Raw genomic sequence first — 17,842 nt, 5'->3', positions numbered from 1 at the left:
AAAGAACTTTAAAAAACACTCTAGCTATCTTGTGTGATGTTGGTTGAACAGTCTTATGGTAGATGGAAGAAAGGACTTTCGATAGCGCTCTTGAGCAGCACGGGTGAATGAGTCTGCGGCTCAATGTGCTGCCTAGGGCCCTCACTGGAGGGGATGAGAGGTGCTGTTTTGGATGGATGACAACGATGGTTGCCATGGTATACTCCTATATCATTGATGGAGCCTAAGGGAAACCCCAGGACAGACGTATTAGATTTTACTCAGTCAGAAAGCTTGGATATAAGCAAAAACAAATACATTATTGAATTAACTGATCGACAAAATATCAAAAACATCTATCACAAACTCCTTTATCAGAAGGACAGTCCAGGACCGGTGGCCAGTGTGGGGGGTTCCCGTGGCATTGCAATGACAGCGGTTTTGCCCCTAGAGAGCGTATTGCACCATAGGGGGTAAGGGCTAATCATAAAACATTGCAATGCGTCTTCATTAAAGAGAGTTTTAAACAAATTAAATGTTTTACAAGCTTCTACTTCTAATGGACAAGGAGGATGCAAAGTACTTCCTTTCTTAGGATGTTTTCCCTCCCGCATCTAGTGTGGTATAATCGGAATGCTTCCAGACGCTCCCATCCTGACGAACTATTAAATATAACCACATTAATTCAACATAAATCAGCTTGCAGATAGTGCATATAATTTTTTTCTGTAAAGTATCAACACAAAACAACATTATGATACTAACTGTCACTGATGATGTGTTATGTCGTTGATAATGACCCCCCCCCCCCCCCCCCCAACATTCCGCTGTTTGGATCAGTCCGTCTCGAGGCCTGCGCGAGAGAGAAGGGAGTGTTTCTCCGTCAGAGTCAGAAGTTGTAGTATTTTTGATAGGCGGATTCAAACAACGGACCCAGTTCTGTTTTGGTCCTAGGAATAAGTCTAGTTTGTTCACTCTGGTTGTTTTTTCTCGTCAGACGACAGCGGGCTAGCCTCATTAGCTCACTTAGCTCGCTAGCCCGAGTGCGGAGAATTCATAATGCCAACGCTGCGGGACAGCACCATGTCCCACCCCGGAGAAAACCCACACCAGGTCCGGGTCAAAGCCTACTACAGAGGGTAAGTAGCCAGTGAGAGCCCGGACTTTTGTTGTTGTTCTTTTTAAGTTCTGATACATTTAGACTCTTATCACGATGAGTATCAGTCTAGGACATACATAAATAAATGATTAGCCAGCTAGCAAGCTGTGTTAGCTAAGTCCAAAACAAAACTCTGAAGTTGTCAAGTAAAACAACCTCAGTCTTATTGTTTACAGTTCACGTTTTCCCCCTCTATAATCTCATAACAGTTCACATAGATGGTGATTATGTTCTTGTGTATTGTTTCCCATTTAAGGTAATAATAGTTCATGATGAGTGTTGGTTTCATCTGAGAGCAGCGCCTGTCATTGAGCTGTATCTGTCTGCTTCTTTAGTAATAACGTTTACGATCTGTCACAATTAGATGGCTCTATAAATATAAATAAGGGAAACTTCCTAAAGTAGACTGGTGGTCAGTTAAAGTCACATATCATACTAAATAATACATATAAACAATGTCTTGTCATGTAAAGCTGCTTTGAAAAGATGCATATTGTGAAAAGCGCTTTACAAGTAAACATTATTATTTAAAACATTACGACTGTCAATTTTAAACATCTTCTATAATAATAATGTCAGTGGACTGTATGAAAGAATTAATCTTGGGAAGTAACAGCCTGTAAATGTGGAACTCTCTTATTCCTCAAACGGTTCAGTGACTAGCAAAGGAGACAGTTGCTCACAGTTCTTTGGTTGCTGTGAAAATATCTTTTACATGAATAAAGGAGCACATTTGTGAATTCTATAACTGATAGGATTTTCAGTCAGAGCAGTATTCCTGTCATGATGATGCTTGCTCTTGTCAAGTACTTGAAAAACTTGTACTACAAGTATCTTTTGCCAGACCTGTTGTAGGCTGATGCCTTTTTACACTCCCCATGAGCCCTATTGTGTGTGTACAGCTCCCTTGATATTTCGATCAGTTTCTGCTCCATCTGAGCTTAACAGTTATGTGTATTATGATGGAATTTCAGTTGTGACTGACAGATCAAAACTGCTGATTTATTATTTGCATTAGCCTAAAGGGAGCAGGACTGTGGTAGAATATTTAGTTTTATTTCAAAGTAGCTGATTTTCTTATTATTAATGATTTGGCTTATTTAATAAAAAACTCTGGAGGGAGCATGTCTTGGCCCATGATGTAAAAAAGTAGTGCTCTGTGTGTGGACAATTTTGAAACCAAATGTGGTAACACTTTTACAATAAGGTTCCATTTGTTAACATTAGTTAATGCATTAGGTATCATGAACAAACAATTAACAATATATTTGTTACATAATCTTTGTTAGTGTTAGTTAATAAAAATACAATTGTTTATTGTTAACAAATACAACTTTTGATTTTAAATATGTATTAGAATATGTTGAAAGTAACATTAACTAAGATTATCAAGTGCTTAAGTATTGCTTATTGTTAGTTCATGTTACTAATGTTGTTAACTAATGTTAACAAATGGAACCTTATTGTAAAGTGTTACCCCAAATGTTTGTCCCTGTGTGTTTTTTCTTTATGGTTTCTGTTGTATTTCAGCAGGTGATTTTTGCGAGTCAGTTGTGGTCTTTAAAGGTGAAGTGTGTGTTTTCTGCGCCACTAGCATCGCCAAATAAAATTGCAGAAATAATGATGAAAAATTAATGTTTTCAAAAAGATTTTCAGAACTTCCATTGAGTCAAGTGCTTGTGGAAAAGATGTATCTTTAGATTTATCTTGGAAGAGCAATGTTGAAAGCACAACAAATCCACAGTGTTAACACTCTTCAGGGAAATCGACCTGCGAATGGCTTATAAAGGCCCCTACACACTTCCTATGAAATCAAAGAATGAACGGGTGTGACATCATTTAAAATCAAATCTGTGCAAAAAGAAGGTGTGTTTTTAAGTTCGTTTCGGTGGTTTGTAACAGCTCACCAGGGTGAACTTCATAGGAAAAGTTTTTGCTAAACACCTTCTTCCTGCCATTGGTTCACGCCATTGGTAGTTGTGACCTGGAGCTCCACCACCTTTGAGTCAGACAACTAATTCCTATTTAGTCAGTTAAGATCAGTCAACATGAACACACCGGCGTGTAGAGTTATTTGCTAGCTGCATTCTGGATTCTACCTATTGACACAGTTTTATTCAGCCATTTTTGCAGTAGTATCAGTGGCATCATAAATGACAATAACAGAGTGTAATCGGCATTTATATTATGGCCACGTATACCGTGTCAGCACCATGAATAAGAAGGGTAAACATTACAAATTACACATCTACTGCATATTAGGAGTGGGTAAAAATATAATTTTTCCGATGCATCACAATCTTCATTTTAACAATCTCGATATCGATTATTAAATCCCAAGATTGATCTTTTACTCTATGCGCAACCCTCCACTACAATGTGAGGAAATCACTCGCATTTGCAACCAAATTTCATGATATGCAGCAAAAATGTATATAGTGTTTGGCAACTGGCGAAATTAGAGGTGCACCGATACCAATTTTTGAAGGCTGATACAAGTACGAAGTATCTAGATTTGGGTATCAGCTGATACCGAGTACCGATACGAGTAGTTTTGTGTTTGTATACGTATGCCATTCTATATGCATTTGATATCTTGATATTGCCAATATTAGTGTTTTTAGTAATTAACTAAATTAACTTTTTTTAAAAAAAATTTTTTTAATATTCTGTACATTCACGGAGAGGACAGTGCATCTTTAGTATTGATTGATTGTTCTGGTTTTGTTGCGTTGACAGTTCAACGTCTGTTCTATTGCTTTACACTGTGTTGTTATTGGGCCGAAGTAAAGTGACAAACAGTAACTTCCATCACTTTTTACAGCTTCGTCTTTACAAGTAACAAATTATTTTTGGAGTTCCGGTGTTTCTGGCGCGAAGATCTCTGGTGTGAGTCTGATCATAGCGCTCTATTTTTTTCTCCCTCAAACACAAATTTGTGGAGAGAGAGAAGGTGGATGAAATGAAATCTCAAGCATTCGTTTCAAACTATTTCTTTCTTTTCTTGCTGTCTTTTGTCTGTCAAAATAACATTTGGAATTATCATGAATGAAGCGCATGGGAATGTGAGCTCTCGCGCCACACACACGGGAGGGAGGGATAGAGAGAAGGCGCATGCACGTTAGATAATCCACATATATCACATAAAGATGGATAAAATAAAATTTTAGATGGTTTAAATACATTAAAATGTTTCTCATGTTTTCAAACTGGTCTTAGAAGCACTATGCAGACATGTGCAACCACATCATTATATTAATGCATTTGTACTCAGAAATATGAAATGATGACACAGAGTACCTGTATTTACCCCCCAGTATCGTCCTGATACGAGTACTACCGAGTAGTATCGGTGCATCCCTAATTTCAGTCACCAGTGATTGTGTAGTATAGTAGTAGAGTATTCAGCAGCGAGATCCTTTCACTGCGTGTTGCCTGATGTGTGTCCAAAGACGAGATCCACATGACCCATTTGTCAAAACAACAAAAATAAACATTTGATTCTAGTCATGCATAGCACAGATGAGATAAAGCCATTTGAGTCTCTCTTGTTAAAGGGTTAGCTCACTCAAAAATTTAAATTCTCTCATCATTTACTCACCCTCATGCCATCTCAGATTTGTATAACTTTCTTTCTTCTGCAGAACACAAATGAAGATTTTTAGAAGAATATCTCCGCTCTAAAGGTCCATAGAATGCAAGAAAATGGTAGCCAGACCTTTGAAGCTCAAAAAGGCAGATAAAGGAAACATTAAAGTAATCCATAAAACTCCAGTGGGTTGTTCAATTGGTTTTGGGTGAGAACAGACCAAAATTTAACTCCTTTTTCACTATAAATCGTGACAGCAGTCCCCTTGGTGCTCATGATTTCTAGCTCAATTGTGTAATCGAGCTTGAAATCATGATCATGCCTAGAGACTGCAATGGCAGGATGTACAGTGAAAAAGGAGTTATGTTTTGCTGTTCTCACCCAAAACCGACTGGATCACTTCACAAGACATTGATTAAACCAGTGTTTCTCAACTGGTGGGTTGCAGGTCTATTCGGACTGGGTCGCGGACAGCAGGGAAAGAGCAGGTCCATGGTTCTCCCATTGAAGAAATTTCAGCGGCCGCCCAAGTGATAGCCTATTTAGGACTGCCGAGTCAGATTTAATGATAATCTCACAATCAGCTAAAAGCGTCTCATCTGCACTTTCTCACGAGTGTAACGGAACCAGCTCGCAATCATGATCTGCTCTTCTCTCTGGCACGCGCGTGCAAACAACCGGGCTTCCCTCGATATTGTTGAGCGCAGACCTCAAAACTGATGTGACCAATTTCAATTCTAGTGAGACTTTTCTAGTTTAAAGCATTACGGAGGAAGTCAAGTCAAACCTCTCAGACAGTAGGCAGTCCTGACATGCCAAACAGCACTGAGGAGGAAAAGAGCAACACTGTGCTATGCGTTAATTTTTTTTTTTCATTATACATCATCACCTTTACAAAACAGTTTCACGATTTTACATGAGTAAAAGTAACTGTTATATTTTGACAAAATGTTATAGTTTCATATGAAATAATCTAAAGGTAGAATCTATTAGACCTCATTTTATATCAACAGTGGCAGTTGTAGTTAAAGTTTCAAGATGTGTTTCAGCTAGGATTTATTTTCATAAATACTATAATTTGTATTATTATTATTATTATTTAAGACTAGCTACACTGACCTAACCATGGTAATGAGGAGCCTTTCCTCCTGTGTAATATGTATGTTCTGTTTGAATTATGTTTGAAATTAGGAAACAAACGGGATAATAATGGGCTCATATAAGTAAATATGCTCTTCAATTTTTAAAAGGGGGGAGAGAAAACTTCCAGTCGCTTTTGTTGTTGACGTCAGCAAAAATAATGTCACTTGATGCATGTCCTTGTACTTGAAAACCATGAACAAAACTATGCAACATAAAAGGAAATGCGACACAGGATACATTAAATACAGGTTACATTTTTACTATGGTGGGTCGCCACTTGATTTCCAATGTAAACTCTGGGTCCTGAAGCAAAACCAGTTGAGAACCACTGGATTACACTACTGGAGTCGAATCGATTAGTTTAATGTTGCCTTTATCTGCTTTTTTGATTTTTCTAATGTCTGGCCACCATTCACTTGCTCTGAAATGAGCTGCAGAGCTGAGATAGCTTAAGTTGCTCTGTGTATTAACTTTGGATCTGGTGAAGATGAAAACTTTCTCTCTCTTTCTCTCTCTCTCTCTCTTTCTCTTTCTCTTTCTCTCTCTCTCTCTCTCCCTCTCTCTCTCCCTCTCCCCTCTTTTTTTTTTTTACTTTTACTTTTCACTCTTTCTCCTATCTATTGTATTTCTTGTGTTTTTAGAGTATTTGACCATTTTCTGATTTCATTGATATCAATGCACATCTGTGCTTTAAAAATAAATATTCTTCTAATTAAATGAGCTATTAAAAGACCTACTGTTTGCTATGCAGGTATGGGCTTACCTTGGTTATTTTTTATATTATATAGTACCCTGTGTAAATTTCTACTTTCAATTTTCTGCATCAGTAAGATTTTTTACACATCCTCCACATTCATAAAATGTGTTTGAGCTGCAAGTCCTGTTTTACAGTGGGAATAAGCATGTTCATTTTGCTGTTATGAAGGGAGTGTGAGCTGATCCAATGTGGATGCCCTATGGAGGAGTGTGATTTCACCGCCTCCTTTCAATTATGCTGAGCTCTTGCTGGGTGCATCTGTTCATACTCCGATCCCACTCTCTTGCAGTCCATCTTCCTGACATATAGTGCCAGTGGGATCTGCTTGAGAGGCTGTCGTCATTATGGACTGTCAGAATGATTTGATATCATTTGTAAGAGGCAGTAATGATGAGAGGAAGTTTATCTTATGCTCCACTCTGTAGCTAAAGCATTAGTTAACTGACACAGAGCTACTTCACAAAGTGATTTAACTAAATAGTAGGACATGTTCCTGGGTTAAGATGTTTTGTTGGTCTTTGATCATCTTTCCAGTTAAATAATAAATAATAGAAAAAAAACCCTAACTCTTGTCCTGATATCAGAGGAAATTGCTAAGAATTTTTTTTAAAGAATGTTGTTCAAGAAGACCCAAACCCTAAAATCTAATTGGTGGATTGAAATGTTGTTTCAGGACCAACAAGGATGATCCAGAAACATTTGAATCCATCTGCACTTTTTAATATATATATATATATATATATATATATATATATATATATATATATATATATATATATTATTCGGTATATACTTTGGTAAAAACATGTCACCCAAAAAGGAAATTTTCTCTCATTTACTCACATCCGTTTCTCACAATCGCCCTTGACCACATTGCATTAGTAGTACGACTCGAGCACTAATCCATCTTGATTCGTGAAGGAGCATGAAGCCTAGGGCCCTCCCCTCAAAATTAGTTCACAAGTGGGCACAGGAAACACATTTAAGATGCAAATTACTTCCAGTTTTAAACGGCGACCTAGCCGGACCACTTGTGATGTTATCAGTTGAGATGGATGTTGATAATTCCAGATATGCATCACAAGAAAAACATAACTGCCCTTCTTACCTTTTTAAATAAATATTTTGGGTTCAATATATGTTAAGCTTATTGAATCCGGAATATTCCTTTTATTGTGATACATTAGTTTTATCATAATAGTCCTGGATCAAATAAAACCAGGCTTGTGTGTTCATCATCATTATGTGGTATGTGTCTGTACTCCCATCAGTACAGTGGATGTGATGGGTCACCCAAAGGCATGTGTGGGTCAGTGTGCCTGTTCACAGACAGGAAGAAGTCCCTTGCTGTCAATAACTAACCAAAACAGTGTGAAAACACTAGAGAACTTATGGAAAGAAGTAGGTCTGCTGAGGTGCCTCCCACAAAGGGAATGTGCAAATAATCTAACACGGCTTCCTAGAATTGCTTTTTATGATACTCCCTGCAGCGCTGCTTTCCTCTTTTGTTTCTAAAAAGAGGAAAATGGCATTAGGAGTAAATTTAGATTTCCATCATTACCAACGGCACTGTGCATCTCCTCACATTTATGATTTGTGTACAGGCCTCTTCACTGCAGAGCTTTAAAAGAAAGACTTTTAAATGTTCAAACTAAAAAGTGTGGGTGGTTTCCAGGGCGTGGCTCTGTGGTTGCTAAGGTTGCTGAGTGGTTGTTAGCATGTTGGTAGATCGTTGCTTACTGGCCCAAGTCAAAAGAGCCAACCTCCAAGTTTCTGAACCCATCTACACCTGGTATTAAGATGCGTCTCAGGTAATCCGATCACATGTGATTATGTGAAACATCGCTGTTTACACCTAGTCCCATAAATGGTCTCCTGTGACCACTTGTGATCGGATTTGGAGGTAAGACTCTCTGATATCATGACAACATGCATCAGTCACTATGTCAGTGTGTTACTGCATGACATTAAAGCTCAACAAAGTCAGAAAAGACAAAGAAAGGGCAAAAAAACGGAGCACTGTTTTTCCCAGATGCATCTGAAATTTAATCAAAGCACAAACGCAACTTTTCTAGCAGAATTATCTGTTATTTTTAATGGATTACCTGTATTGAAGGGGCTTCAGATGTTCGTGCTTCTCATAAGTCCCTGCATATTGATATCAGACACACTGAAGAAGATCTGTGAAGTTCTTGTGTTTGTATCCGCTTTTAAATTTTTTTGGATCGGATGGTGATTTCTTTTTAAAGCTGCTTGTAACCGGCGAAATTTAAATGCAGCGGTTGATTGACAGGTGAGGGGTAATTCTTCACAGCTGTTCGGGACGTATAAGGACAGATTTGCATTTACACCTCAAATGCGATGAGATCACATGCATTTTTGACCACATGTGGTTTTTGTGGTTTGGTAACAAAACTTTTTAGACCTGTATTTAGCGCTGACCACGTGATGGTATTACCCGAAATGCATCTTAATATCAGGTGTAAACAGTGTCACTGATTAGTGCCCGACTGATTTATCGATCGGCGTATGTTTACCTATATGCGCAGATATGAAAACTTTTTTTCAGAACATATAATGCAGAAAACCATGCTTGAATTGGTGTCATAACATAGTTTGTCCAGCAGAGCGCGCTCTGACTCCATTGTTTACAGAGCTGAGCTCACGGTGGTTCTGGTGATGGTGCGGAGTTAAGCGGTGTCTTCTCGGTAAGTTGCTAACTAAACTCAGCAAAAAAGAAACGTCCTCTCACTTTCAACTGCTTTTACTTTCATCAAACTTAACATGTGTAAATATTTGTATGAACATAAAAAGATTCAACAACTGAGACATAAACTGAACAAGTTTCACAGACATGTGGCTAACAGAAATGGAATAATGTGTCCCTGAACAAAGTGAGGGTCAAAATCAAAAGTAACAGTCAGTATCTGGTTGCATTATTACCAGCTGCATTAAGTACTGCAGTGCATCTCCTCCTCATGGACTGCCCCAGATTTGTCAGTTCTTGCTGTGAGATGTTACCCCACTCTTCCACCAAGGCTCTTGCAAGTTCCCAGACATTTCTGGGGGGAATGGCCCTAGCCCTCACCCTCCGAGCCAACAGGTCCCAGACGTGCTCAATGAGGTTGAGATCCAGGCTCTTCGCTGGCCAAGGCAGAACACTGACATTCCTGTCTTGCAGGAAATCACACACAGAACGAGCAGAATGGCTGGTGGCATTGTCATGCTGGAGGGTCATGTCAGGATAAGCCTGCAGGAAGGGTACCACATGAGGGAGGAGGATGTCTTCCCTGTAAGGCACAGCGTTGAGATTGCCTGCAGTGACAACAAGCTCGGTCCGATGATGCTGTGACACGCCGCCCAGACCTTGACAGACCCTCCACCTCTAAATCGATCCCGCTCCAGAGTACAGGCCTCGGTGTAACGCTCATTCTTTTGACGATAAACACGAGTCCGACCCTCACCCCTGGTGAGACAAAACCGAGACTCTTCAGTGAAGAGCACTTTTTGCCAGTCCTGTCTGGTCCAGCGAAAGTGGGTTTGTGCCCATAGGCGACGTTGTTGCCGGTGATGTCTGGTAAGGACCTGCCTTACAACAGGCCTACAAGCCCTCAGTCCAGCCTCTCTCAGCCTATTGCGGACAGTCTGAGCACTGATGGAGGGATTGTGCATTCCTGGTGTAACTCGGGCAGTTGTTGTTGCCATCCTGTACCACAGGTGTGATATTTGGATGTACCGATCCTGTGCAGGTGTTGTTACTCATGGTCTGCCACTGCGAGGATGATCAGCTGTCCTTCCTGTCTCCCTGTAGTGCTGTCTTAGGTGTCTCACAGTACAGACATTGCAATTTATTGCCCTGACCACATCTGCAGTGCTCATGCCTCCATACAGTATGCCTAAGGCACGTTCACAAAGATGAGCAGGGACCCTGGGCATCTTTCTTTTGGTGTTTTTCAGAGTCCGTAGAAAGGTCTCTTTAGTGTCCTAAGTTTTTATAACTGTGACCTTAATTGCCTACTGTCTGTAAGCTGTTGGATAATGATCGTTCCACAGGTGCATGTTCATTAATTGTTTATAGTTCATTGAACAAGCGTGGAAAACATTGTTTAAACCCTTTACAATAAAGATCTGTAAAGGTATTTGGATTTTTACAAAATTATCTTTAAAATAAAGTGTCCTGAAAAAGGGACGTTTCTTTTTTTGCTGAGTTTAGTTTGTGAAATACATATTGGAAATTTATTAAACAATGACCCTTTTCAATATAACTAATATAACGTTAACCTTTCCCTGACAACCATGTCACTCATGTTTATCACATCTGTTTGCTATGTTAGCCAGCTGTAGTTTGTCAGAGCATCTTTTTGCAGCTCAGTAGACAACGGTGCGGTGGTGGATTGTGTCTGTTGAGTGTTGATTTCACGCTATGTTGTTAACTAGTTGGTGAGACGCAATGCTGGAAAGTAAATAAAGTCCATCTTTTACTCTCTGTGACAACGAGCTTATAGCTAACTAGCTAACCATGGAGCTGCTTTCATTGCTTGTCAGCTGAGTGGAAGCTAATGTGTAAACATGTATTCACCAAACTGTTTTATTCAGGATTCACAGTTTGGTACCCCCTTCAACCGAACAATTCCAGTCGCTGCATTTACAAAATGTAATATTTAAAAGTTTCCCCTTAACTTGTATAGCAGAATATGGTGTAACACCGCTGCCGCTGTTTATCGCTTTACTCTGCAGGTGTAAATGCTTCTTGTTTTACAACCTGCCCCTAATTGACTTGGAGTATTAAAATAGTCAACATTTGACTGATACTAAACAGTACTACTGATGTTTATTTAGCTATTTATTGTATTTGAATTTATTCTTTATTTTAATGGTAAGCATTTGACTGATACTAAACAGTACTACTGATGTTTATTTAGCTATTTATTGTATTTGAATTTATTCTTTATTTTTATGGTCAGCATTTGACTGATACTAAACATACAGTACTGATTTTTATTTAGCTATTTATTTTATTTTTATTTATTCTTTATTTAAATGGTCAGCAATTGACTGATACTGAACATACAGTACAGATTTTTAGTTAGCTATCATTTTAATTTATTCTTTATTTAAATGGGCAGCAACTGACTGATATTGAACAGACAGTACTGATGTTTATTAAGCTATTTATTGTATTTTTATTTATTCTTTATTTTCTCAATGTTCATTTCTAGAATTTGTTGACAATGTATAATAATAATGTCAAATATTCTTTGATAAAAATATTTAAGAAAGCAGTCTTCTGATTACCTTTGCAAAATCAGTGCACAATCCATATAGAAATGATATCGGCCACCATATTGGTAATCTGTGAATTTCCCCCTCAAAAATCCCATATCGGTCGGGCTCTATCTCTGATATTCTGGTCCCTAGATTTGGCCTGGGTTCTATTAAATGTTTTTAGCAAATATTGTTGTCCACTGGTCAAAAATGTTACAATCACTAAGAAAAGTAATGGGACACCGAACCCTCTCGTCAATAAGCTGCACAATTTCATGTAATTCATTCTGTATTACAAACTGCGCAGCAAAGTTTAAAATTTAGGAATGGTGTTTTGATAAACCCTATCTCTAATGGCCCAGGTATAACTCATTGGATCGTCCACGTTGCCTTTCACAGTAAACTCTTCAGACCGCGAACGAACACAAACGTGTTTGACGCATGCGCACTACGGCTGGTTTACAATACTCTTTTAGTACAGTCAATGGCAGGCGCATCCGCCAACAGTGCGCACAAACGAAGACTGTCCGCGTGTCAAAAATCTGAGCTGTGTGCGGACTGTCCGCACGGACTGTACTGATGACGACATTGCGTCAGCTATACTGTGCAAGGAGCGATCATTAATGCGAACCACCCAAGTATACTTTGGCCTTAAGTATGAGCAGTAGCTTTAGCAAGTGCCATTAATAATATTTCATTAATAACCACTGATAACTGTCAAATAACGATTGTTTGTTCTATTTTAGGGACATCATGATCACACACTTCGAACCCTCCATATCCTATGAGGGACTGTGCAATGAGGTGCGGGACATGTGCTCCATGGACAACGACCAGCTCTTCACCATGAAGTGGATTGATGAAGAAGGTTTGTCTTTCTGTTTCTTGGTCTTTAAGATTTTGTTCCTCTAATTGTCACTGTAGCAACAAGCTGAACCCCCAACCTTTCCGCTGAAATGTCTGCTTCATTTGCATCAGCGATTTTATATATTACAAATGAACCCGCTTTTGGCAGAATGCATTAGAACCTCAAAATATCTCTGCACTCAATTGATAGAAATAGAATGAGTGGATTTTGCATGAGGAAGAAAGTGAATTGGAATGTAGTGCACAGCAGGGAGGAGATTTTATGCTGGAAAGATTGACTGTGTGTGATGGTTAACTGATGCATTAGTCATGTGAGATGGGAGATGGAGGAATGTTCATTTAGATGTCAAAATCTTTGCCATTCCTTGCTGAGCCCAGAGTTCATTAGCATAGCTGATCTGAGGGGACAGTCATGGCAAGGAGTTAATCCCTTCAGCCTGCGCAAGACACTGGGACTGATGCCCCTCTGCTGTGATATCTAATAGAGGGCTGTGTGTCTACACAAGTGGAAACAGCCTGTGCCAAGGACCACTCTTCAGATGACAACAGGACTAACGTCAACTACAAAACCACCAACTCTTACTAGTTTACTGGGGATGGTGAAAAAAGAGGAGATTTGTGTTTCATGCTCTGTCAACTTTGGTATAATCATAGCAAAATAACTAGCACTTGTTATTCCTGGTCTCCTTTTTTTAGACCTCCTTAAAGGGATAGTTGAAAATTGTGTCATTGTTTACTCATTGTTTCACTGATTCTTGAGATGGGACAAAACATGTCCTACATAAAAAAAGTCCTCCTTTATATTCAATTCATGAAATTCATAATAATAAAAATACTGAAAAAGTTCAGTCTAAAGGAAATGTGTATACTCAGGGCATTCATTACTTACATTTTTTAATAATTTCATAAGATTTTTTTAAATGCCTGCTCTTTACTTGGAAGCACATGTAACTTAAACTGCTAAAAAAAGTGTTTAAAAATGCAACAAATACATAAATATAATTATCAAATGCAAGGTAAGGATCTGTAAGATATCAAACAATACATAGAGTAAACTTTAAATTATATTTTCCATAAAAACAACTGCCTGTCAAAGTTGTTCCTTTACTTTCAGCATCATCAGATTTTGTTATAATCCTGAATAAATCAGGCAATGTCATGGTCAGCTGTATCTCTGAGTACCCCTTTCCCACGTAATGCTCATGGTGGATACAACAGTAGGACACGTGGTCTGGTTAAGTTTTATATTTTTATTTTATTTCAAACAATATTTAAGTCTCTGCGGTCACAGCTTCAGCATGTCAACACCGTCATTCCCATTATGATAATTTCTGTTTAGAATTGTAAAATAATTTTGGCATTTGAGTTTAGGTTGAGGCAACTTTAACTGAGGAAAAAACAGAATGTCTCCAGTGTACAACACATAATTATGATGGAAAAATATAACATTTTGTCAACTCCGTCAGAATTTTCAGAATAGTGTAAAAAAAATTAAAAAAATTGTTGAATATTTTTTCTTTCACTTAACTCCCTTACTGAACACCATTATTAGATAATGAAAGACTTTACACTCTTGTTGGATGGATCAAATTAAAATAGCATGCTTTTAGATTTTTTACAAATATTTCCATTTTGAATTCATTTTAGTATTAAAAAATAAAAACGACGTTTTTAAACCTGTTTTGTCCCTTATCACAAGAATCAGTGATTTACTCATCATTCTGTCTCCTGTTGTTTCAAACCTGTATGACTTTCTTTTTTTCCACAAAAGGAGATGCTAGGCAGATTGTAAGGGACTGACGGCCTCAGTCACCATTTTTTTCCATACAATAAAAGTGAATAGTGACTGGAGTTAAGCTTCTGCGTAACATCTCTTTTTGTGTTTTTGTGTCATACGGATTTGGAACAACAAGAGAGTGAGTAATTAACTGATTTTAGATTTTTTTAGATTTTTAAAGTTCTCCATCACTCTCCCTGTTTCTCTTTGAAGTGTCAGTTATGGCTGCTTATGCTGACGTCTTTGGTAGAGTGTTCTCTAGTGAATATTCACTGCTTGTCATTGCAGGGGATCCATGCACAGTTTCTTCTCAGCTGGAGCTGGAGGAGGCCTTGCGTCTCTACGAACTCAATAAAGACTCGGAGCTCATTATTCATGGTAGGCTGGAATTTGGCTTTTGATGTTGGTGAGTGGGCTGTAGTGCATATGGTCTAATACACTTTCATGCCACAAGTGTTGTTCCCCAAATTCTTGAAGGAATTTTGACAGATAAAGCCTTAGGGTTGTAACACCCATGCACTTTTAAGCATGACTTGTGTCAAGGCCCACACAGAATCTGTGCCCACAAAACTGTCTGTTTCTACAGAATTGAATCTACACATCCTCCAACGCTTACATGTTCGTTTCTTAATTTTTTTTGCTAAATTGATAATGCGTTCAGCTGCCAATAAGTGTGTATTACACATTTGACTAAGTTTAAATCTTTTGGCAGAATTCTGTGGATTTTGCCACAAAATTAGCACAGAAAATGCTGAAATTTGTCTGCAGATGTTGATTGGGCCTGCTTAAGATAGGGGCTTTGTAGTATATAGCATAGTTGGCCCCTGCGAAACACTTTAATGTTCCGGGTCAGACATGCACATTTATTTATTTATAACACACCCTACAGCATCATATAGGTCCTTAGATCATTAGTGGACAGGAGAGATGGGAGTCAGAGAGAGCTTGACCACACTCATTGACAGATTGTTCTGCCTGCTGGGTGAGTAAATTATTTCTGCTGAGGAGACGTCTGGTCACCAGGGCTTACTGAGAAAAACAAAAACTCTCAACTGACTGTCTGTCAATACCCCCTCTCCACACCAGCTGACCTTGCATGTCTACTCTGGATATACTCTGTCTCTTGACCACATGGTCCTTATCCACTGTCAGATGAGGAGAGGTCACAGAGAGGTCACTCTGGAGCTGTATGTCAGTGTAGTGCTGTGCGGACAGCTTTTCACAATCACACTCTCTTTCTACAGTGTTTCCTTGTGTTCCTGAGAAACCTGGAATGCCCTGTCCTGGAGAAGACAGTATGTGCATCTTGTGATATAATTCTAATAAGGTCATTTAGATGATAACGTTTGTGTTTTGTCATGTGCCCTAAAGAATGCAGAGCATTTTGTTGTCTTATAAGAATGAACTTTAAAGTGCTGAAAAACACTTTACAGTTACTTTTTGACTTACTATGATGGGTTTTAGCATAACTGATGAAAGGTGAGTGTAACTGCCCTAAAATAATTTCTCTCAAACAGAATCCATATACCGTCGTGGAGCTCGACGCTGGAGGAAACTCTACTATGCCAACGGACATGCATTTCAGGCCAAACGTTTTAACAGGGTACGCAGGTTACACAGAAAAGAGTTTGCCTGGATTATATGCACAGACCTCCAGGGTCAGAAATTAAGGGCAGCTCAGAGCAAAAATGCCACCAAAAGTGACAAAAATAACCCCAAAATTCAAAATATGGGAGCTACAAATGCCATTGCCATTTGTAACATCTGATGTAATTCTTAATATTCTATTCTAGGCCTAGTTGTACATATTATGGCATACAATATGAGTTGATGTTCAATTTTATGGGTAAGAGGGAATATATTTTCAGTCTTGGCTTAATTATTCAGATTGAGAACTAATGTAAGTGAATTTATTCAATTTAAGAATTTGAAATTAAAGGATAATATGCTGTATATTTTTTAGGTAAAGAATGTTCTGACACTGCAGACCTCTGTTGTGTTGATATGGGATTAATATTTCTGTTTTCTAAACAGCGCGCTCATTGTGCCATCTGCACAGATCGTATCTGGGGCCTTGGCAGGCAGGGATACAAGTGCATAAACTGTAAACTGTTGGTACATAAGAAGTGCCATAAATTGGTCACAATGGAGTGTGGGAGACAGGTAATACAGGTGAGTTCAAACACAGAATCTGCACACTTATTCACAATTTATACACTAATTGTGCAGGAAAACTTGTAGAATAAGTAGAGTTTAATTAAGTCAAATATAACTAGCTATTTACTCAATTTAAATATGGAAAAATGTGTTTAACGGAGCTGAGATTAGTACATTCTTCGTGGTAGCTGAAAGTGTCAAATTAGCTTAAATTATTAACAAACCAACATGCAAGGGGCATGTGGACATTCAAACTCTGCAGAAATCTGTTGCAGCAGATTCTGTGTTCCACTTCTTGCCTACAGTACACACTCTTGATTTACCCATACATATGACATCAAGAGACTCTATCTGACCTTTAACTATTCTTCTAGGACCCAATGATTGGAAGAATTGATGCAGGGTCCACTCCATCAGAGCATACTGATCAAGGTACACTAGGCTCTCATCTATGTTTGTCAAACACATGTACACATGTACTTGTCATAATGTTTATATATCTTGCCTATTTATTAAGCATTTACTTTCTTCTTTGATTCTTCTTGGATTAATTACCAGGCTAATCCTGATATAAAATACATTTTAGAAAAGAATTTCCTATTGAGATTTTCAGTTGAATGTAATCGGACTGAACTAAACTGAGCTGAATTGAAAATCAATTTTCAGGGAAGAATTTTGAGTTTTTCTACATTTGAGATTAAATTATTTAGCCTCAGGTCCATGGAATAAATAACCTCTTCTGCCCTGATCAGACTTAGACCTTAAATATGGATATTTCAGCATTCAGTTTGTCATTTTTCTCAAAACATAAATATTTAACTTCAAGTGTAGTCAGGTGCACTTCTCTGAGCCTGGAATTAAAAGTTCCCATGACTACAAATAACATTCTGCCCACAGACACACCAGTTGCAAGAATCAGACATTAGGCAGATAAACCTAGCCTGTTTTTTGTTAACAGCCTGACTAACTAAACTATACACTACACAGAGGTGTTGAACAATGCTCATCTGGCTCATTGCACTCATTATGTTGCTGAATTGATCCACTGAGATCGATGGTGGTTCATTGATTTCATCGATCTTCATCTTGAGTGGTTTTAAATGACTGGATGGTTAAACCGAAGTTTCCTCTTAGTAATTGTGTGCTTGC

At 38.4% G+C, this 17,842-nt stretch overlaps 1 protein-coding gene across 1 annotated transcript in view; it reads left to right on the top strand.

The window, feature by feature from the left end:
- Positions 1-813: 813 nt before the first annotated feature.
- LOC127441280 (protein kinase C iota type) overlaps positions 814-17,842 on the top strand; it is a 42,183-nt gene continuing 25,154 nt past the window's right edge. Inside the window, exons 1-7 of the mRNA XM_051698495.1 lie at positions 814-1,118; positions 12,639-12,760; positions 14,825-14,914; positions 15,781-15,831; positions 16,054-16,139; positions 16,571-16,708; positions 17,068-17,125. Of these exons, the coding sequence (XP_051554455.1) occupies positions 1,039-1,118; positions 12,639-12,760; positions 14,825-14,914; positions 15,781-15,831; positions 16,054-16,139; positions 16,571-16,708; positions 17,068-17,125 (625 nt within the window). The 5' untranslated portion in view covers positions 814-1,038. The remainder of the gene's footprint in view (positions 1,119-12,638; positions 12,761-14,824; positions 14,915-15,780; positions 15,832-16,053; positions 16,140-16,570; positions 16,709-17,067; positions 17,126-17,842) is intronic.

The sequence above is a fragment of the Myxocyprinus asiaticus genome, chromosome 5, assembly GCF_019703515.2.
Source record: "Myxocyprinus asiaticus isolate MX2 ecotype Aquarium Trade chromosome 5, UBuf_Myxa_2, whole genome shotgun sequence".
Lineage (NCBI taxonomy): Eukaryota > Metazoa > Chordata > Actinopteri > Cypriniformes > Catostomidae > Myxocyprinus > Myxocyprinus asiaticus.
Note: the sequence above shows the minus strand (reverse complement) of the source record. Positions and strands in the feature narration are given on the sequence as shown.